The 23,927-nt window shown below is 44.4% G+C and overlaps 1 protein-coding gene across 1 annotated transcript; it reads left to right on the top strand.

Annotated features, from left to right (window-relative positions):
• The first annotated feature begins 1,313 nt into the window (after positions 1–1,313).
• On the top strand, positions 1,314–21,763 carry ercc5 (excision repair cross-complementation group 5). Its single transcript, XM_062528533.1, has 17 exons — positions 1,314–1,452; positions 1,882–1,987; positions 3,102–3,277; positions 3,506–3,621; positions 4,159–4,257; positions 5,418–5,478; positions 6,469–6,612; positions 7,687–7,882; positions 11,313–12,398; positions 12,731–12,987; positions 14,092–14,211; positions 16,054–16,267; positions 16,930–17,074; positions 18,087–18,289; positions 18,833–18,915; positions 20,349–20,570; positions 20,640–21,763. The coding sequence occupies exons 2-17, from the start codon at positions 1,900–1,902 to the stop codon at positions 21,015–21,017; spliced, it is 3,588 nt and encodes a 1,195-aa protein (XP_062384517.1). The 5' UTR covers positions 1,314–1,452; positions 1,882–1,899; the 3' UTR covers positions 21,018–21,763.
• Positions 21,764–23,927: the final 2,164 nt, after the last annotated feature.

Below are 23,927 nucleotides of genomic sequence, written 5' to 3'. Positions count from 1 at the left end.
AGTTATAGAGTATTTTAATCAAATTTTCAGAGAAAGAATATCAACAAAGAAAATGGGGCCATTATTTGTGAAATCCGATGTGGCTGCTGAGACCCGTGTCAGGTTTTGGTAAATCTTCCTCGTGGGCCTTTCTAACACAGAACTCTATCAACTCCCACACCCCCCTGCCACAGACCTCTGCCATGCTGCCACAGTCACTCCATTCATGGTCACATGTGGCGGTGGGTGGACACTTGATTGGTACAGCAGTTAACTTTGGGATGCACTGCATCCTCAGATGCACAGTGTGCAGAGTTGTAGCCTACATCATGTTTTGATGCTGGAAGAATCTTCTCCCAAAACATTTCATGGACAAACTTTGAGCAAAGTCTGAGATGTTGCTACCTGGATGCTATCTAATTTGGCATGGAATGACACAATAAGTGCTGATAATGTCCATGTTTCTCATTTACTAAACAGTATGCCAAACCAGGATGAAGAAAAATGGAGGCCTTGGCACATCTTCCAAGCTGATTTTAATCTTGTGACTCCATTGATTGTCCATGCATTTCAATGAACGAAATGATTCAAATGGTGGCACACATAGCTTGAAGCACTTTTCACATCCAAATTGCAGCCTGCCTTTTGTGTCGTCAGCCTTGGCAGTCATGTGCAAGGCAAAAAGTGTTTGAAGGAGCTCTTAAATGAAAGCCTATTTGACTCTGTCTTTGATTTATGTTTATAAAAAGTGTTTTCCCACATCTGGGATGTGCTGGCAATTGGCATGCCATAGCCTATTAAGCACCACTTGAACACAAAACAGAATAAGATCGTTTGGGTGATTCTGTGAAATCGGAGCCTTTTGCAACCCTAACAAATAATCAGTTCTAAAGTTGCTTTAGCAACAAATAAATGTGCCATTTAAAAATCCTAATGTTGCTACATCATGCATCATTATACGATTAAGTAAAAGCCAATAAAATATTATTTAAAATAATTAAAATCACTATTATATGCTATGGGCAAGGATTTTGGCATGTCCCTTGCAGTTGTTCTAGCCTATTTCAACAGGACTTCTCATTTGTGAAATGTTGGTAAAATGATTATAGTTTTATGTCTCGTTGTTAAGCAATGGTTTTGATTTTATCATTGTCCCTTAATTTCATATCAGTTACTATCACCAGAAACCCCCTATCGAATTATATATCAAGTCTGGCGGCGTTGGATCTACGCAGTGCTATGTCAGGTGGAACACACCCTTTTCTTCCAATGACGTCTTCAATCACGTGGCAATTTGGTTTGTTCGAGAAAACTCAGGTTTAGGTAACTTTTCCTTGGTCCAAATGAGGAAACCCCTAGCCTGCAGGTCTGGGGAAAACTGCTAGAGTTACGGTGAAGTTGGATATCCAGCTTTAAATCCTGAGGAATTTAACCTCGACATCTGGGATTGCGTTTTAACTGATGAGGAAACGTGTAAGAAAATAGTTGTAGGCTAACCGTTGGTGGTCAACAATTGAACAGAACCACGCATGTGGTCCGAACATTATCCAAATTGTACGCGGCCGAACGCACCAACAGGAAGTGTTTTGGGTAAACAGTCTGTAGGCTTACTGCACATGACAGCTTTGCATTTCTTCCAGCTTCAGAAATGTGGTGTTGTAAAATGAAAGAAGCTGCTCTGCCACCATCTTCCCGTTGAACCCATTGTCTTAATATTTCCGCTCCTCTGCTGTAGCCTAACCTCTATTGGTAACGTTACAGTCAAAACATTACCTAACCAATTAATTCACTAGCCTGTAGTCTCGTTTTATAACGTTACATCACTTTGCACATCACACAATACTTGTGCGTTGTAATTCGCAGCTGTGGGTTGATAGATTAAGTGTGTTTGTGTCTGAACAGGTGTTGTAGACCAGCGCCATGGGTGTACACGGACTGTGGAAGTTGCTGGAGAGCACCGGGAAGCCTATCAACCCCGAGACGCTGGAGGGGAAAATATTGGCTGTTGGTATCCTTCTGGCAGCAGGGAGTTACCTAACTTATGCAGTGAAAACTAAATAGAATATGCGCTGGGCATTGAATGAGGCAATTCTGCCTCTGCCTGCATTTTTGACATGGTTATTGGAAGAAACATGTCAGGTATGCTGTTTATCAACAGGGTAATTTGCTTTTAGCACTTTCATGGAGGCAAAGACACCATCGATGGTTGACAGACAGACAGCACCACCATGGTTGCTATCTGCATTGGAGGTCTACCACTCTTCCATGGCCGAAGTGGCACACCCCAGTCCACAACTCTGCTACAAAACCATGCATGCAAGCTCGGACAGCCATATAATACATTATTGACAGTGTGAATATCAAAGGTAGTTGTAAACAGATTAGCCTACTCTGCATATTTCGTCAGTCTGACATTTAACCACAGTAAAGGACCATATTAGGTCAGAGGTCTTGAATGTTTTCACTCCAAGGACCTCTTAACTGATGGAGACAATTAGGGAATAAAGAGGGAACCTCTTATTGTAAAAAAATATCTTGCTTAATAAATTGGGCCAACAATAATGTGTACGGAGGCTGTGTCACGTATATTAACACTTTGTAACAGCATCATTAAAATAATAGTAGATAATGATAATAATAATAATAATAATAATACATAACATAAAATCAGGCTCAAATCATTTGGTGGACCCCTGCAGCAACACCTCGGGCCCTCTATGGTGGCCACAGACCTGTTGAAGATCTTCACATCAGTTGGTGCTGAGCTTCTGTTGCATCTGAGGGCGGTTCGATGTTTCATCTCCACGCTGTTACGCAACTCGAGAGAACTTCTGGTCAAGTCAATTGTAATGTATTGTCCGGACACACAGACACACTTACACTGACAACATTCACACAGGAGGTGACAACCATCAAAACATGCAAACACACACAACAACAACAACAACACAACATCACCCAGCTCTCCTGCAGAGCATTTTGGGAGTTACAGTCTGGACAGTTCGGCTCAGGCCGCTGCAGTGTTGTTCATCTCATGCTGTTACACAACTCAGCGTGGACTTTGGTCCAAGTCCGTTGTACTGCATAATTTGAGTTGAAATGCCATGACAACCTCCTCCCAGACATCAGCATCTGGCTGAACCAGGCGCTGAAGGGCGTCCGGGATCGTGACGGCAACACGGTGCAGAATGCACATCTGCTCACTCTGTTCCATCGCCTCTGCAAGCTGCTCTTCTTCCGCATCAGACCTGTCTTCGTGTTCGACGGAGACGCACCTCTGCTCAAGAAGCAGACTCTGGTCTGTGTTGTCCTTGTTGACGTTCTGTGTTAGAAATCTTGAGTTAAATAATCATTTACCAACAGAAGATGTCATTCCCCTTTTCTTAACAACGCCTATGGTGTCCTAAACAGCCCAAAGTGTTGGTTGTTGGTTGTGTGGATGAGCTGTCATTTTAAATCTCTTGATTCTGTTCACTTTTGTTTTAGAAAGTGCTGATTGGCTTATTTATATTTGTGTTTTGTTCAGGCCATCAGAAGACAACGGAAAGAGGAGATGAGTAAGGAGTCTAAGCAAACTCACGAGAAGATGCTGAGGACCTTTCTGAAGAGACACGCCATTAAAGCTGCGCTGGGAGAGACCAGGTAAGGATAAGATGCTGAGGACCTTTCTGAAGAGACATTAAAGATTCACTGGGAGAGACCAGGTAAGGATAAGATGCTGAGGACCTTTCTGAAGAGCCATTAAAGCTGCGCTGGGAGAGACCAGGTAAGGATAAGATGCTGAGGACCTTTCTGAAGAGACATTAAAGCTGCGCTGGGAGAGACCAGGTGGGGATGGCAGAAAATTATGCTTCAGCAGTCATTTGGAGATGCATGAAATTTAACAAAGAGCTTTATTACAGTTATAGAGATAATCAGGTAGTCACGGATGGGTATGGCACGGAAATACATTTGCGTATATAGCCAAAGTGACATACAAAATGAGGAATTGCATTCTAAGATGAAGAATATAATTTAAGATATAACATTCAAAATACATTTAAAAAAAAAAACATTCAAAAGCAGATTCACCATGACATGCCATAAACGTTGTTCTTATGTGTGTACATGATTTAAACGTTCTTACATGTGTACATGATTTAAACGTTCTTACGTGTGTACATGATTTATTGGCACCAGTCAGGAGCCCGTGCCCAGTCTCTCTACCGGGAGGAGAGATGAAGCAGATGACATGTACGTGCTTCCTGCGCTGCCTGCCCCAGTTGAGAAGGAGGACAGGTGTGTGTCTCTCTGTAGTACACTACTCACTATGTTCCACTACTATACTGTTCATTTCATACGGTGTAGATTGAGTGCATCTCTTTCTGTAGTACACTACTGTATATGTTCATTTCATACGGTGTATATTGAGTGCATCTCTTTCTGTAGTACACTACTGTATGTTCATTTCATACGGTGTAGATTGAGTGCATCTCTTTCTGTAGTACACTACTGTATGTTCATTTCATACGGTGTAGATTGAGTGCATCTCTTTCTGTAGTACACTACTGTATGTTCATTTCATACGGTGTAGATTGAGTGCATCTCTTTCTGTAGTACACTACTGTATGTTCATTTCATACGGTGTAGATTGAGTGCATCTCTTTCTGTAGTACACTACTGTATATGTTCCACTACTGTTCATTCCATACGGTATAGATTGAGTGCATTTCTTTCTGTAGTACACTACTGTATATGTTCATTTCATACGGTATAGATTGAGTGCATCTCTTTCTGTAGTACACTACTATATATGTTCCACTACTGTTCATTTCAAATGGTGTAGATTGAGTGCATCTCTTTCTGTAGTACACTACTGTATCCACTACTGTTCATTTCATACGGTGTAGATTGAGTGCATTTCTTTCTGTAGTACACTACTGTATATGTTCATTTCATACGGTATAGATTGAGTGCATCTCTTTCTGTAGTACACTACTATATATGTTCCACTACTGTTCATTTCAAACGGTGTAGATTGAGTGCATCTCTTTCTGTAGTACACTACTGTATCCACTACTGTTCATTTCATACGGTGTAGATTGAGTGCATTTCTTTCTGTAGTACACTACTGCATATGTTCCACTACTGTTCATTTCATACGGTGTAGATTGAGTGCATCTCTTTCTGTAGTACACTACTGTATGTTCCACTACTGTTCATTTCATACGGTGTAGATTGAGTATCTCTTTCTGTAGTACACTACTCACTACTATATATGTTCCACTACTGTTCATTTCTTACGGTATAGATTGAGTGCATTTCTTTCTGTAGTACACTACTGTACTGTATATGTTCCACTACTGTTCATTTCATACGGTGTAGATTGAGTTCATGTCTGAAGGGGAACTCACTAATTGCTGCCATGTTGACTTGGTTCATTTTGTTTGGCCTACCAGCCTTGACGAAGAAGAGGCACTGGACTGGGAGGAGTCTACACAAACCCTTAACAGCTGGCAAGTAAGTTCAGTCTGTCAACTGCTTTGTTATTGATGAGTGGTTAGCTACAGTGAAACAAGAAACAGTAGGTGATCTGGACAAAAATGTTTTTTGTTTTGTTTTGTTTAAGCGCATATGTAACCTGCGTTGTGTGCTGTGCAGTTCACCTCTGCACAAACCTGAACCCTCAAACTGCAGCACCGCACCTACCAGCTGGCTGTCGTTCCACATGTTCATTGTTCACACTGTTGATTTGTTGAAAGTGCTGCATATCATCAGCACTTTCAACATTGCTACCTCAGCATCTACTGTCACTATTGTCATGTCTATGTCTATTTTATGTCTGTTGCTGTCAACCATATTCATACGTGAATGGCTGTAAAGCATTCCTATTGTGTATCTTCACTATATGGCAATAAATCTAACCTTAACCTTGACCTTGACCTTGACCTTGACCTTGATCCCTAGAGGTTCATCAGCCTTTCCTCAAAATGTATTTTTTTGCCTGCATTTTCCATGACTGAAAGATTAAAGACTGCATTGTACACAAAAGATTCTTTATAGTAGTTTGCATCTGGTGGATATTTCTGCAGGCAACATGTCAATGACATGCCCCCTCGAAACTTCAGTGATATTGTGTGGTGTGTGTGTGAGAAAACTGCACAGTTTAGAGTGGCCTTTTATTAATTTGCGACCAGTCCAATAATCATGCTTTTTAATCTGCATCACAAGACTTCCCGTTTCCTAGAAAGAATCCAGGCATGTTCACTTTGTGTTCTTTTGCAAGTGTTAAGTTACAGTACTCACATTATTTAGTTGTGTATTGAGGATGAAATTCATCATTTGAATTCATTTACTTGTGTAATGTAGACTGAAATTCTTTGCTAGATTTGCTACCATTTCTCAGATAGAGCAGTACATTTCGGGCAGCTGGGATGACAGGTTCATTTGTAAGTGTATTAGATGTATTATTCTGACTTTGATTGATTTGATTGGTTGTGTTTGTGACAGGAGAGCGTGTATGAAGACCCTGGTGCAGTGGACATCAACTCTGAGCAGTTCTTGCAGTTGCCCCCGGAGATGAAGCACGAGATCCTCAAAGACATGAAGGAGTTTGCCAAGAGACGCCGGACCATGTACCAGAAACCCCCAGAGGTACCATAGCTCAATCACTCACCTTGTACCAGAAACCCCCAGAGGTGCTATAGCTCAAGCCCTCACCTTGTACCAGAAACCCCCAGAGGTGCTATAGCTCACACGCTCACCTTGTTGCATAAATACGCATTAGGGCTGACTGGGCATCTGTCCCATCTAGCCAAACATACACGCCTTCAGTGTCATCATACGTTAGCTTTTGAGCTGACGAAATTCAATTGAATCCAACCCTTAACAGTATTGACACATTAATCACTACATCTCCTAAAATCAAAGTTAGAATGATCAGAACAATTATCATTTTTCATTTCTGAAGCATGCTGCTTAATGCACCGATAACAAACTCAGGTGCAAGCATTCTCCGCAGCATGCCAGATGGTTGGAAAAGTGGCGTTAAAACAGCTTTGGGATAAAGTAGTGGAAAGGCACAGGTTAGAGTATAGAGAAAGCTCTCAGAGGCTCTAGTAATAATAACACTCAGCTTTGGGATAAAGTTGTGGAAAGGCTAGTGCTGCCACTAACGACTAATTTTCTAACGATTAATCTTTCAACTAATTTTTCGATTAGTCGACTAATCTAAACGACTATTTTTTTAAAAAAATAGTCCATTTTATTCCATTTTATTCCATTCCATTTTGTCCATTTTATTTTTAACTCAACTGAAGGGCCAAAACATGACATATAGCCATAGATATAGATATGCTCATATCAATATCAGCCTACTTTTGTAGAGTTAATAACAGAATTAATAACATTACAGCCGTTAGAGACGGGAGACCAAAAATAAATAGGGGGTCAAAAGCAAAACGATTAGTCGACTAAAAAAATTGGCGTCGACTAATTTTTATAATCGATTAGTTCGATTATGTCGATTAATCGCGGCAGCACTAGGAAAGGCACAGGTTAGAGTAGAGAAAGCTCTCAGAGGCTCTAATAATAACAACACTGTTTGTGGCTCTTCCCTACTTCCTGCAGAAAGCAGCAGTTTTTCAGTTGCACTCTACAAACCTGCATAAATGTGTACACACACACACACACACACACAGTGTTGTGACTCTACCCTACATTGTGCAGAAAGCAGGTGACTTCTCCCAGTACCAGCTGGCTGGGTTGCTACAGCGACGGCATTTGAACCTGCGGCTGGAGGGCGTGCAACAGGAAATGAACCAGCAGTCCTCCGCAGGCCTCTCGCTCCCCGAAGACTCAGAACACAGCGTGGAGACGCGCCGCCTCGCCTCAGAGGATGCCTCACACTACATCCTCATCAAGGGTGAGCGCACACACACACCTCACACACACTACATCCTCATCAAGGGTGAGCGCACACTCACACCTCACACACACCTCACACACACCTCACACACACTACATCCTCATCAAGGGTGAGCGCACACTCACACCTCACACACACCTCACACACACCTCACACACACTACATCCTCATCAAGGGTGAGATATCACTCCTCACACACTACATCCTCATCAAGGGTGAGATGTCACTAATGTCACACCTCACACACACCACATCCTCATCAAGGGTGAGATGTCACTAATGTCACTCCACACACACTACATCCTCATCAAGGGTGAGCGCTCACGCACACCTCACACACACCTCACACACACTACATCCTCATCAAGGGTGAGCGCTCACACACACCTCACACACACCTCACACACTACATCCTCATCAAGGGTGAGCGCTCACACACACCTCACACACACTACATCCTCATCAAGGGTGAGCGCTCACACACACCTCACACACACTACATCCTCATCAAGGGTGAGCGCTCACACACACCTCACACACACTACATCCTCATCAAGGGTGAGCGCTCACACACACCTCACACACACCTCACACACTACATCCTCATCAAGGGTGAGCGCTCACACACACCTCACACACACTACATCCTCATCAAGGGTGAGCGCTCACACACACCTCACACACACTACATCCTCATCAAGGGTGAGCGCTCACACACACCTCACACACACTACATCCTCATCAAGGGTGAGCGCTCACACTAAAGACTCCTCACAAACTACATCCTCATCAAGGGTGAGATGTCACTCCTCACACACACCTCACACACACCTCACACACACTACATCCTCATCAAGGGTGAGCGCTCACACACACCTCACACACACCTCACACACACTACATCCTCATCAAGGGTGAGCGCTCACTAAAGACTCCTCACACACTACATCCTCATCAAGGGTGAGCGCTCACACACACCTCACACACACTACATCCTCATCAAGGGTGAGCGCTCACACACACCTCACACACTACATCCTCATCAAGGGTGAGCGCTCACACACACCTCACACACTACATCCTCATCAAGGGTGAGCGCTCACACACACCTCACACACTACATCCTCATCAAAGGTGAGCGCACACACTAAAGACTCCTCACACTACATCCTCATCAAGGGTGAGCGCTTACAGACAGCCACATTGGCTTTAACATTGCTCGCTTTGTGCATGGACTATTCTGTCCTTAAAACACCCCTAAACGTACCTCACAACCGTGTGTGCCTAATATAACACAACAGAATTTGAATTTCGCTGCTAAACTTGCTATAGAAGATCGTTGAAGACCAGTAACCATTCGGTGAGCAGCACATTTTTAAAAACGAACGTTTAGGGGTGTTTTAAGGACAGAATAGACCATGCACAAAGTGAGCAATGTTAAAGCCATACAGAGCTCCATTCTAAAGCTGCCAAATTCCACAAACAGGCTCAATCGTCGAGATTTCGGTGTCAAACACTCGTTTTCATGCTAGGCAATACAGAAAACGGCTTAAAGTGTAAAATACCGAACTATTCCTTTAAGAAGGTGAGGTGAGGTGATTCTTGTCTGCATTTCTGGACATTAAATCTAAAGAGGTTTGTTCTGCTTATCAGTATAACTTTATGGAATCCTAACATTTTGAAGCTCGATATCTCAGAACTATTCAGAACGTAGATAGAACCATACAATTCCAAAGGGACTGTCATTAAAAGTGATTAGACAGCAAGTCAAATCGAGCACGTAATTGGAAACAGTGTGATGTGGTTTCCACTGCTGCTGTGCCGGTCATGATCCGCCTCTCCCTTGTGCAGCTCAATGAGACCCATTGTGTGTGTCGAGAACTCTGTGAACATTTCGGCGCTGGTGTACGTCAGACAGAGTGTGTGTCCCTTCTGATGTCGGTGTCGATGTGTGGCACCCTTTAAAGCTCTCAGGTGCTGTGCAGTGGTACAGATTGCTTATGGCAGGAGCCTCTGTCTACGTGCCACTGTCACGTATGCATGCGTGCATATGTTGTGGATGTGCGTGACGGGTTTGTGGCTGTGGGAGAACATGGGATTTCATGCATTCGTACTGACTTAGTGTCATGAGACTGTGACACCTCTACCCTCACATGGACTCACTGGAGACTTGTGACACACATCCAGTTTATTCTGGGTTTGTCAATTGAGACTCCTACCCCTAACATTGCTACTGTAATTTCCCAACTATTAGCCGCAGCTTATGCATTGGTGTTGCAAGATTTCTTCAGCTATAGGTTAATAAAAGGGGGCAGTTAATACGGTATTAATACGGGCTTGGCTTGTGTCTTTTAACTTGCATAAAACACAGTCCTGCGGCTTATACACATAATGCGGCTAATACACAGGTAATTACTGTACTAAACTTTTCCAGTATATCCTATAATAATATGTAATAAATAATACACTGCTCAAAACATGAAGGGAACACTTCAATCACACAATGGATCAGTACTGTGACATTGTTTGGTTTGATTTTACAAAAACTGTCTGTCAGACGTTGTTTGAATGTAGTTTGAGAAAGAAGAAAAGGCTGGACAGTTTGAAAAAAATGTGTTTTAGCCATTGTGAAAAACTGCTGTGAATGTGTTCCTATTTTTGAAGCAGTGTAATGCTTTAATGTATAATACTGAAAGTGTTAATGTTTTTGAGCAGTGTAATGCTTTAATGTATAATACTGAAAGTGTTAATGTTTTTGAGCAGTGTAATAGTTTAATTAAGCGTACAGTACATCATCTCCTGTGCTCCTAGGGTCTGAGAAGAGCACCAAGCCTAATAGCTTAATATGTAATAAGTTTATAGCTTAATATGTAATAAGTTTACAGTACATCGTCTCCTGTGCTCCTATAGTTAAATATATAATAAGTTTACAGGACATCATCTCTTGTGCTCCTAGTTAAATATATAATAAGTTTACAGTACATCGTCTCCTGTGTTCCTATAGTTTAATATATAATAAGTGTACTGTGCTCCTATAGTTAAATAAATATAATAAGTTTACAGGACATCGTCTCCTGTGCTCCTATAGTTTAATATATAATAAGTGTACTGTACATCATCTCTTGTGCTCCTAGTTAAATATATAATAAGTTTACAGGACATCGTCTCCTGTGCTCCTATAGTTTAATATATAATAAGTGTACTGTACATCATCTCTTGTGCTCCTAGTTAAATATATAATACGTTTACAGTACATCGTCTCCTGTGCTCCCAGTTTAATATGTAATAAGTGTACTGTGCTCCTATAGTTAAATATATAATAAGTTTACAGGACATCGTCTCCTGTGCTCCTATAGTTAAATATATAATAAGTTTACAGTACATCGTCTCTTGTGCTCCCAGTTTAATAAGTGTACTGTGCTCCTAGGGTCTGAGAAGAGCACCAAGCCTGCGGAGAGCCAGCCAGCGGTCACCTCGGTCCCTCTGGATCACCGCGGGAAGCCCAAGGGCCGCCGACGTGACGTGCTCTGGACGCCGATCACTGAGGAGAGCTCTGAAGACGAGCGCCCGTCCTCTCCGAAACCCTCCGTGTCTGACCGCCCGTCCTCTCCGAAACCCTCCGGGTCTGACCGCCCGTCCTCTCCGAAACCCTCCGGGTCTGACCCCAACTCCTCTCCGAGACCCCCCGCGCCTGAGCGCCCGTCCACATCAGGCGCTCAGCCCCCGTCGCCGCGGACGCTGAAGGCCATCGAGGCGGCCATGATGGGCAGCAGCTCGGAGGAGGAGGAGGCCGGCGCGGAGAGAGACGCCCCCGCTGGCCCCTGGGGTCACATGTCCCCTCGCACGCTGCTGGCCGTGCAGAACGCCATGCTGGAGCCAGATCGCCGAGGTCACGGGGTCAGCGCAGCGTGCTCCGACTTCCCACAATGCACCTCCAAGGAACCTCGACGTGTAAGCGCGGAGCCTCCCCTTGAGCGGAGCAGTGTCTGCACAGAGAAGCGTCATGGCAGCCTTTCACCACACGGTGGCGCTGTGGTCATCAGCAGCTCTGACGAGGAGCAGGAGGACGCCGGGGCCGATGACTCTCACGTCTCCAACGGGAACAAGAGTGTGCTCCCTCAGCACCAGCGCCAGAGGATGGGGGAGGAGAAGGGTGCGCCTGCTGTGGCTGCCCAGCAGAGGGGAGTGGTGAGCACAGATGCATCAGTCCTCAGAATTGCCTCAGATGCAGGAGAGAAGAGCAGCACGTCATCAGACAGTGAATCCAGTGAGCTGGAATCAACCACTCCCTCAAAATCACTGCAGCATGTCAGTGTCTCCACAGAACAAACTACCCCTGAGGAAAACCCTGGGAAGCCAAAACCAACTACCCCTGAGGAAAACCCTGGGAAGCCAAGCTCTCTCTCTAAAGTCCCCTTAGGGAATGGACAAGGAGTCGAGTTTGAGGAGAAGGAGAGAAGACCTTCCCAAGATGATGTTAAAAGTGAGACCAGTGATGAAGGTAGTACAGAAGGTAAGATTGATTTTACAATTGTGCTGCTGCCGTGAGATGACTTGGTTTATTCATAATAATGATATAACAGTGGTAGTAAAGATCACAATTATCTTGCTGGTTTTCAACAGTTTCTTTAAAAGGCTTTATAGTAACTTTGAAGTAAATAAATTATATGACAATATTACAAAAATAATTTTACACCAATATATAATTATTGACAACGTGCAGTGCACACAACTATTTGATTGCTTTTGAATTTGACAACATTTTGTCTGATCACTTATTCTTGGAGCAGGGGAATGTTTTGTACTTTCCTGCATTATATAAGGAAGCGTACTGGTCTGTTTCAGAGAACTTTATAGATGTGTCCGAGGGAGAGGAGGGGAGTGAGGAGCTGCCCTCGGATGAGTCTGAACTCAAGCCAGACGTTTCCCTGTCTGCTGCGGATCAGCCGGAGGACGTGGTTCATGAGGAAGAGACGGACGAGACTGAGGAGGGGACGGCAGAAGAGCCGGAAGAAGGCCCGTCACAAGAGAGTGAGGAGGAGGAGGAGGAGAAAGGACTGAGCGCCACTCCTGTAGATAAAGAGTGGGACCATATAGACCTGGTAAAACTCCTCCTGCCACTAGAAATAGCAGCATGTTTAGTAGTTGGATATATAATATGGGAGACACAGGAAATATGGGAATACATACATAGGGTAAGAGCAATATGGGGATAAATACAGAAGGGGAAGAGCAATTTGTGCAGCAACAATTTGTTTTCTACTGCTACATTTGTTTTCGTCAAATCAGCAGAAAAAGAGAAAGCAACATTCAGTATCTGTCCATTTGTCTCCATGTTATGAGAATGCCTACGTATGGAGCTGTGTTTATATACATATAAACACATATATGTGTGTGTGTGTGTGTGTGTGTGTGTGTTCCTACAGACAGAGTTGAGTTTATATATCTGTGTGTGTGTGTGTGTGTGTGTTCCTACAGACAGAGTTGAGTTTATATATCTGTGTGTGTGTGTGTGTGTGTGTGTGTGTTCCTACAGACGGAGTTGAGTTTATATATCTGTGTGTGTGTGTGTGTGTGTGTGTGTTCCTACAGATGGAGTTGAGTTTATATATCTGTGTGTGTGTGTGTGTGTGTGTGTGTTCCTCCAGACAGAGTTGAGTTTATATATCTGTGTGTGTGTGTGTGTGTGTGTGTGTGTGTGTGTGTGTTCCTACAGACAGAGTTGAGTTTATATATCTGTGTGTGTGTGTGTGTGTGTGTGTGTGTGTGTTCCTACAGACGGAGTTGAGTTTATATATCTGTGTGTGTGTGTGTGTGTGTGTGTGTGTTCCTACAGATGGAGTTGAGTTTATATATCTGTGTGTGTGTGTGTGTGTGTGTGTTCCTCCAGACGGAGTTGAGTTTATATATCTGTGTGTGTGTGTGTGTGTGTGTGTGTGTGTGTTCCTACAGACGGAGTTGAGTTTATATATCTGTGTGTGTGTGTGTGTTCCTACAGACGGAGTTGAGTTTATATATCTGTGTGTGTGTGTGTGTGTGTGTTCCTACAGACGGAGTTGAGTTTATATATCTGTCTGTGTGTGTGTGTGTGTGTTCCTCCAGACGGAGTTGAGTTTATATATCTGTGTGTGTGTGTGTGTGTGTGTGTGTTCCTCCAGACGGAGTTGAGTTTATATATGTGTGTGTGTGTGTGTGTGTTCCTCCAGACGGAGTTGAGGCAGCTGGAGAGCTCTCTGGAGCAGGAGCAGCAGCACCTGAGGGGGCAGCAGCAGCAGCAGGAGAGAGTAGCCGCCTCCGTCACCGGCCAGATGTGCCAGGAGAGCCAGGTGAGATGCATACGTTAAGATGTGTACATTACCCTCCACTAACCCCGGCACAATACGTTAAGATGTATACATTACCCTCCACTAGTCCAGGTGAGATGCATACGTTAAGATGTGTACATTACCCTCCACTAGTCCTGGTACAATACGTTAACATATATACATTACCCTCCACTAACCCATGTGAGATGCATACGTTAAGATGTATACATTACCCTCCACTAACCCCGGCACAATACGTTAACATATATACATTACCCTCCACTAACCCATGTGAGATGCATACGTTAAGATGTATACATTACCCTCCACTAACCCATGTGAGATGCATACGTTAAGATGTATACATTACCCTCCACTAGTCCAGGTGAGATGCATACGTTAAGATGTATACATTACCCTCCACTAGTCCAGGTGAGATGCATACGTTAAGATGTATACATTACCCTCCACTAACCCCGGTACAATACGTTAGCATACATACATTACCCTCCACTAACCCCGGCACAATACGTTAAGATGTATACATTACCCTCCACTAACCCCGGCACAATATGTTAAGATGTATACATTACCCTCCACTAACCCAGGTGAGATGCATACGTTAAGATGTGTACATTACCCTCCACTAACCCAGGTGAGATGCATACGTTAAGATGTATACATTACCCTCCACTAACCCAGGTACAATACGTTAAGATGTATACATTACCCTCCACTAACGCCGGTGAGATGCATACGTTAAGATGTATACATTACCCTCCACTAACCCAGGTGAGATGCATACGTTAAGATGTATAGATTACCCTCCACTAGTCCTGGTGAGATGCATACGTTAAGATGTATACATTACCCTCCACTAACCCCGGTACAATACGTTAAGATGTATACATTACCCTCCACTAGTCCTGGTTCAATACATACGTTAAGATACATACATCATCCTCCACTAATCCCAGTACGATAAGATACATACGTTATCCTCAACTAAGCCCGGTAAACATTCGTTAAGATGCATACATAACTTTCCACTAAGATGCATACATTGCCTTCCACAAAGATACATACATATATTACCCTCCACTAAGATACATACTGTACATACGTTACCCTTCACTAAGATACATACAGTACATTACCCTCCATTAAGATACATACAGTACATTACCCTCCACTAAGATACATACATTACCCTCCACTAAGATACATACAGTACATTACCCTCCACTAAGATACATACAGTACATTACCCTCCACTAAGATACATACATTACCCTCCACTAAGATACATACAGTACATTACCCTCCACTAAGATACATACAGTACATTACCCTTCACTAAGATACATACAGTACATTACCCTCCACTAAGATACATACATTACCCTCCACTAAGATACATACATTACCCTCCACTAAGATACATACAGTACATTACCCTCCACTAAGATACATACAGTACATTACCCTCCACTAAGATACATACATTACCCTCCACTAAGATACAGTACATTACCCTCCACTAAGATACATACAGTACATTACCCTCCACTAAGATACATACAGTACATTACCCTCCACTAAGATACATACATTACCCTCCACTAAGATACATACTGTACATACGTTACCCTCCACTAAGATACATACAGTACGTTACCCTCCACTAAGATACATACAGTACATTACCCCCCACTAAGATACATACATTACCCTCCACTAAGATACATACATTACCCTCCACTAAGATACTGTACATACGTTACCCTCCACTAAGTCAGGTAAAACAGATACTCTCCACTAAGCCTAAAAACTACATATCCCAACATTCCTCCACATTCCCAGGAGCTCTTGCGGCTGTTTGGCATCCCCTTCCTGGTGGCCCCGATGGAGGCGGAGGCCCAGTGCGCTGCGCTGGACCGCGCTGACCTCACCCACGGCACCATCACGGACGACAGCGACATCTGGCTCTTCGGCGGCCGCCACGTCTTCAAGAACTTCTTCAGCCAGAACAAGTATGTGGAGCACTACCAGTTTGTGGACCTTCAGAACCAGCTAGGTGAGTGGACAACCAAGGACTGCCTTTCGTTAACTCGGTTTAAAGGATGAACTCCGGTCATTTTTACCGTCATTTCCCAACTATTAGCCACGGCTTATACGCTGATTTTGCCATATTTATTTCAGCTATGAGGTTAATACACAGGGACGATTAATATGGTATTAATATGTTTTTTTCCCTTTTAACTGGCATAAAACACTGTCCTGCGGCTTACTGGTATACACAATGTGGCTAATGCACAGGAAATGACTGTAACATAGATCTCTTTTTCTGGAGGTCACCGAGTACTGCTGGTATGAGCTACAGCGCTACACTGTGGGGGCATGTCCATGAGCCTCTATGGTCATGAGCCTCTATGTTCATGAGCCTCTATGTCCATGCCCCCAGAGTGTAGCACTGTAGCTGCCTGTACAGTACAGTACTCGGTGACCACGAGAAATAAAGATTTCTCCTTTAAGTTATTGCACTGATTGAGAACACTATTCAAAAGGAATTAAGAAAAAAAACAGGGTTGTCGTTCTCTGACTGTTTCAGAACCCAAATATGAAGTCAATTCTTACTGGGCCATTTAGTCGTTTGGCAAAATGGACTTTGAACTGAAAGCCTTTGAGACTGATAAATGTCAGTTTTTTTCCCTTCTCTTCTTGGTTGCTGTGGCACAGGGCTGGACCGGTCCAAGCTGATCAACCTGGCGTATCTCCTGGGCAGCGACTACACCGAGGGCATTCCCGGCGTCGGCTATGTCACAGGGATGGAGATCCTCAATGAATTTCCAGGCCCTGCAATGGAGTCACTCATACAGTTCAGGTCAGACACCATACTGGACAGCATGCGTCAATATAGCGCTGAATGAACATGTATTGAAGCTAAGCTAAGCTAAGCATGTGTGGGTTTGGTTAGTACTGGCTGGGTGACCTCCTGGCAAACTGAAACTGAAGTTTGTCTTCCATCATAAAACAATGACCGTGGAACATAGAACATGGTCATAGAACAATCCAGTGCAATGACGACACGACCTTGTTGTACAGGTATGAGTTGCCGACCTTCAGATGAGAAGATACAGTATTTAATAGAAGATATACAGTATAATCTCTTGTAATATAGCTGACATATGTAAGTCTCTTTGGACTAAAAAAGTGTCTGCTAAATGTAGTGTAATGTAATGTAAATGTGATGAAAAGGTTCCTGACCTCACCAAGGTCATTAAAGATCCCAAGGTCATCTCACAGGGCACAAGGGTCAGGGGTCGTCCAGTGTTCTGGGTCATTCCATCTGGCATCGTAATGGCCTCCCAGTGTAATTGGCTGTAGTGGGGTTGTACTGTATAGTGGAGCCTCCCAGTGTAATTGGCTGTAGTGGGGTTGTACTGTATAGTGGAGCCTCCCAGTGTAATTGGCTGTAGTGGGGTTGTACTGTATAGGGGAGCCTCCCAGTGTAATTGGCTGTAGTGGGGTTGTAATGTATAGTGGAGCCTCCCAGTGTAATTGGCTGTAGTGGGGTTGTACTGTATAGTGGAGCCTCCCAGTGTAATTGGCTGTAGTGGGGTTGTAATGTATAGTGGAGCCTCCCAGTGTAATTGGCTATAGTGGGGTTGTACTGTATAGTGGAGCCTCCCAGTGTAATTGGCTGTAGTGGGGTTGTAATGTATAGTGGAGCCTCCCAGTGTAATTGGCTGTAGTGGGGTTGTGCTGTATAATGATGAGTGTTATAATTATATTAGAATATGTCTTAACCTTGTAATGAAAGCATATAGATAGATAGATAGTTAGATATACAAAAGGCATGTATTGTTTTCAACTTCTGTTTCTTCCAAACTCAGTAAGTGGTGGGCAGAAGCTCAGCAGAATAAGAAGCTGGTGTCCAACCCCAAGGACACCAAGGTGAAGCGGAAGCTGCGAGGCCTGCAGCTGCACCCAGGCTTCCCCAACCCAGCCGTGGCTCAGGCCTACCTGCAGCCCGCCGTGGACCCCTCGGAGGGGTCCTTCAGCTGGGGGCGCCCACATCTGGACCTCATCAAGGAATATCCTTCCCCTCTGTGTTGGTGTGGTGCTGGCATATCTAGTCTTGCTGATCCTGATCCTTCCCCTCTCTGTGTTGGTGTGGTGCTGGCATATCTAGTCTTGCTGATCCTGTAGCACGCAGCACCTGACTGGCAACCTGACTGGAACTGCCATTGGGCTGTTTAAAAACAGCACTCACTGATCCGGCACTTCAGCACCTATTCTTATTGGACTCAATCTTTCTTAAATGGCCCAGAAGTGTTGAGAGAATTGCTTTAAAAAAAGCTTACACTGTTTCCCATCAAAATGCATCAGCCAAATATAATGTGATGCAATGTAGTGTAATATTATCTATTGCCATGGTGACGGGGAAGTAAACAGAATGCAAAATGCCAGTCATGCAGTTTCCAAAAATGAGGTCGTTTGGTTGCTTACCAATATGGCAGTAGTTGTGTAACTGCCGTTACTAACCCCATGGATTAGCGTCTCTGGATAAAGTGATGTGATGTGGGTTCTGTTCTGTTTGTCACCACACGTTGTAAATCTTTAACTGAACTCTCCACATTTTGTCAAGATCGTTTCGGGTGGACACGCAGGAAGACTGAGGAGACTCTGCAGCCTGTTCTGAAACAGCTGAACTCACAACAAGTACTACACACACACACACACACACACACACACACACATGCACACACACACACATGCACACAGACACATCTCCTAGACGAGAGCGCTGGAGTGACTTTAACACACACACACACACACACACACACACACACACAGACACATGTCCTAGACGAGAGAGCTGGAGTCACTTTAACACACACACACACACACACACACATGCACACAGACACATCTCCTAGACGAGAGCGCTGGAGTGACTTTAACACACACACACACACACACACACACACACACACACACACACACACACACACACACACACACATCCACACAGACACATCTCCTAGACGAGAGCGCTGGAGTGACTTTAACACACACACACACACACATGCACACACACACGCACACACACACATGCACACAGACACACACATGCACACAGACACATCTCCTAGACGAGAGCGCTGGAGTGACTTTAACATGGCTTCTCCTCCTTTGCTGTAATGTCCTGTGGATTAGCCGCATTGTGTACAAGCCGCATTGTGGATTAGCCGCATTGTGTACAAGCCGCATTGTGGATTAGCCGCATTGTGTACAAGCCGCATTGTGGATTAGCCGCATTGTGTACAAGCCGCATTGTGGATTAGCCGCATTGTGTACAAGCCGCATTGTGGATTAGCCGCATTGTGTACAAGCCGCATTGTGGATTAGCCGCATTGTGTACAAGCCGCATTGTGGATTAGCCGCATTGTGTACAAGCCGCATTGTGGATTAGCCGCATTGTGTACAAGCCGCATTGTGGATTAGTCGCATTGTGTACAAGCCGCATTGTGTACAAGCCGCAGGGTTTTGTGGAAGTTAAAAGAAACAAAACCATATTGTCACCACCACCGGGCGCAAGGTAGCCGTGACATTAAGGATGGGGGGGACCACCCTGCAGCTAAAGGTTTAAATTGTAATATTTATTGAAACATTAAAAAGGTAAAGTCAGTATATGATCAAGGAAAGTGTAATGCAAAGTGTCTAGGGGTGATCAAACAAAGAGTGTAAAAACGCGACGTCTATGTGCAAGCTGGCAACGGGCTGCGGCTCTCCCCAGCGGAGCAGCCATTGAGCGCAGAGAAAAGGGCTAAGCGAGGAGAGAGAGCAGCCATTGAGTGCAGAGAGCAGGCCTAAGCCAAGAGAGAGAGTAGAGAGAGCGTCCAATCATCCAGGTCCTCTTACAGCACCACCCAGGTGTTGCCTGGCATGACTGAAACACAGGTCCAAGGGGCAGAGCCCACACAGGCACTAGATCAGAGGGCGCAACACCAGGAATGACCAGCAGGGTCTTAACAATATTAACACCATAATAACTGCCCACGTGTATCAACTTCATAGCAAAAGAAATGTAGCAAAATCAATGTATAAGCTGCGGCTAATAGTGGGGAAATTCCGCTATTGCTCTTTCCCAGACGCAGCTGCGCATCGACTCCTTCTTCCGTCTGGAGCAGCAGGAGCGCCAGAGCATCCAGAGCCAGCGTCTGCGCCGCGCCGTCACCTGCATGAAGAGGAAGGAGCGCGGGGAGGAAGACGAGGACCACCACGACGAGGACGAAGAGCAGCGCAAGGACACCAGGAAGGGCAGGGCCGGGCGCTCGGGGCGGACGCAGGAGCCGGTCAGTCGCCCCGTGGGGGCATTTGGGGGGGGCTTCCTGGGCTCCCAGGGGCCCGGGGCTGCTGCTGCTGCGGGGGGGGTGGAGGAGGAGGAGGAGGAGGCGGCAGTGGTGGTGACGGAGCGTAAACGTGATGCTCCAGCGCGGGAGAAGAAAGTGGACACTCCCAAGTCCGCTCCGAAGCGCAGCGCTCGGGACACAGTCCGGCGGCCAGATCACAGCAGCAGTGCGACGGAGTCTAAAAGTGACGCACCAGCGCGGGAGAAGAAAGTGGACACTCCTAAGACCGCACCGAAGCGCAGCGCTCGAGAGGCCGTGCAGCTAGACAGCAGCAGCAGCAGCAGCTCGGACACAGATAGTGGGAGTGGTCAGGCCGTCGCCATGGTCACCGCACGCTCGGTCTTCACCAGTAAACCCCAGAAGAGAGGGAGGAGAGGAGGTCGTGGGAGAAGCAGGACTGCACACTGAGAATTATAGTGATCAATACACACACGCCAACACAGTCACACACCAACACACACACACGCCAACACACTCACACGGCAACACACTCGCACGCCAACACACTCACACCAACACACACGCCAACACACTCGCACACCAACACACTCACACACCAACACACTCACACACCAACACACTCACACCAACACACTCACACTCCAACACACTCGCACGCCAACACACTCACACACCAACACACTCACACACCAACACACTCACACATCAACACACTCACACACCAACACACTCACACACCAACACACTCACACATCAACACACTCACACACCAACACACTCACACACCAACACACTCACACATCAACACACTCACACACCAACACACTCACACACACCAACACACTCACACACCAACAGTCACACGCCAACATTTAGATCATCATGATGTTTATCGGTTAAAAAAAAAAATCTCAGGGCTTTCTTAAGATGTTACAACTGTGATTGCTTTCATTTGTCAATGAATTTGGTTTCATGGAGATAGCAGTGTTGCCCCATAAGTGTTTGTATGCTGATATTCCCTCGTCTGTCATCCTTGGCATCTGTAAATGTGGCCTTATTTAGTCAACGAGACTCGCTTTCACCATGTGCTCAGAGTGGCTCTCAGAAGTCTCTGCAGCTCCAGGTTACAATAGTTTTGTAATGGTTTGTTCTTTTTCTGCCCATTGCTTACACATTAAAAACGAATGCTTAGACCAAAGATTCAAAACCATTTTTTTTTTTGCAACGATACATTAAACATAGTGTAACCATAACTTAAACACATTTTCTGCTTGGCACTTTGTTTGCAATTCTGCAACACACTTCATGGGAAACAGTATACAGTTACTTATATTAGTTGGCAATACCCACGCTATTGGTGAAAAGTATTGAAACATCTACTATTTTAAGTGTTATATGGCAAGCAAATGGTCTGTCCATCTCAGCTGGTGTTGCACTATTGTGATGGTGCTGCTGAGCATGTTGGATGCTAGAACACTGGTGTTTGTGCAACACACACACACACACACACACACACACACACACACACACACACACACACACACGCACCAATAATCATAGAGATTGCTTTATTGTGTGAGAACATTGCGCTTAAAGGGATATTCCGCCATTTTTTGAAATACGCTCATTTCCCACCTCCCCTCGAGCAAAACAATCGATATTTACCTTGTTCCCGTTCATCCAGCCATTCTGTGAGTGCGGCGATACAACTTTTAGCTTCAGCCCACACCCCTCCTCAGGATACAGCAGGGATTAACAGAATTAACAGCCAAAGAAATGGATTCATCCTCATCCCTCTGGTCAGAGCTCATACATCTGCTATTTGTAATGAGTTAAATCATTACATTACTGTTTGTATTGTTGTTGTTGCATTGTTATCTGCTGTCTTTTTTTGGGATCCGTGGGGCCTAGAACTTGGACAAAAGGGCCATGAAATAATAATGTGTGTTTCATGGGCTGTGGGGTTTCCAAGGCCTCAGGATTATTGGTGTGTGTGTGTGTGTACACATCTACTGTATCTCCCCTGCTTCCTGTCCACAACGTTTGGGTCCAATCACAAACTAGCTTATCCAAAAGATGTACCCGGATCGTTGGTCTGATTGGTTAAGGACTATCCAAGCGTACGGAGTCATTTGAACTATGCCCACTGATCATGCCTCTTGTGCAGTAGAAATAAAGCCCAGACTCCCCAGACTAATGTTCAATCTTAAAAGACTGAGCTTAGTATGGTGATATCCAGACTACTGTGAGTGACTTTGGGTGCACAGGACCCTCTGTGGTTGCTGCGTTAATACAGCAGGTTTTGTATACACATCCGTGCTGAGAGGAAATACACGTGTGACTCACCCATGACCATACCTCATTACACATACCTCATACCTCAAAGCCTGTTGCAAACAGTTTCGACCAAACATTTTGTTCAATTGCAAAACATGGGAACCCATTGCAAAACAGTGTGAAACACTTTCAGTTTGAACATGCCCCGTGTCTCTTCATGCCTCAGTCTGTCAACCAAGTTTACATCAGAGGTGTTCATATGTGTGACTCCATCCACACCAGGACTACACACTTGGTTTGAGCTGTTGACACATCATTCAATGCTGGAAGTCATTTAAATATCCACAGTGAGTACTTATTTACAGTGTGTAAGGGCTATATGCTGATGTTTCTAAAAGAGGCAACTTGCAGTGCTCATTGAGGAAATTCTGTATGGTAAACAGGAAGGGGTTTAATACAATCGATAAACAATTTCAATTTACAATAAACAAAAGTTTATTATTCACTCCAGAACAAGCTTATTCCTATATTTCCTAAACATACAGTGCTGTGAAAAAGTATTTGATGATATAAGTGATATAAGTTTTGAATAACTCATTGCCTTCAATAAATGAAATCATTTAAAAACGTAGTGTTTATGTTATACTTTGTCTAATATTAAAATTAGTTTGATTATCTTAAACATTTTAGTGTGACAATGACAAACTAAAAGATAAAAGAAATCAGGAAGGGGGCAAACACTTTTTCACAGCTGTGTGATATGATTCGGTAAGAAAACTGTTGCTCCGCACGCGTTAAGCCCTCAACTGAATAACTGAATTAAACAAACAATAGCAAAGGTAAGCTCTCAGAACATGGGTGCGGGCGACAGGACTGATTTAAAGCGATAGCGTTTAAATAATAATAATGTGGTTGCAGAATTTAGAACAATATTTATATGTTTAGTGATTATACACAAATTCAAATATGCACCATAAAGTATAGATAGAGGCTACTTACTGTAATACATTTTGATTGTCTTATCTATTAAATACCCACCTCCACTGCTCCCATACCCACCTCCACTGCTTTCATGCCCAC

Source organism: Sardina pilchardus, chromosome 23 (genome assembly GCF_963854185.1).
Source record: "Sardina pilchardus chromosome 23, fSarPil1.1, whole genome shotgun sequence".
NCBI classification, from domain to species: Eukaryota; Metazoa; Chordata; class Actinopteri; order Clupeiformes; family Clupeidae; genus Sardina; species Sardina pilchardus.
The sequence above is the reverse complement of the archived record's forward strand: the minus strand, read 5'-3'. Positions and strand labels throughout refer to the sequence as shown.

What these genes read in the sequence shown, in the direction of transcription:
- ercc5 (XM_062528533.1), top strand. Translation starts at nt 1,900, where the DNA reads ATGGGTGTACACGGACTGTGGAAGTTGCTGGAGAGCACCGGGAAGCCT. An exon ending in AAACCCTTAACAGCTGGCAA is followed by an intron (nt 5,479 to 6,468) that starts GTAAGTTCAGTC and finishes TGTTTGTGACAG; the next exon opens with GAGAGCGTGTATGAAGACCC. An exon ending in TCTGGACCTCATCAAGGAAT is followed by an intron (nt 18,290 to 18,832) that starts ATCCTTCCCCTC and finishes AACTCTCCACAT; the next exon opens with TTTGTCAAGATCGTTTCGGG.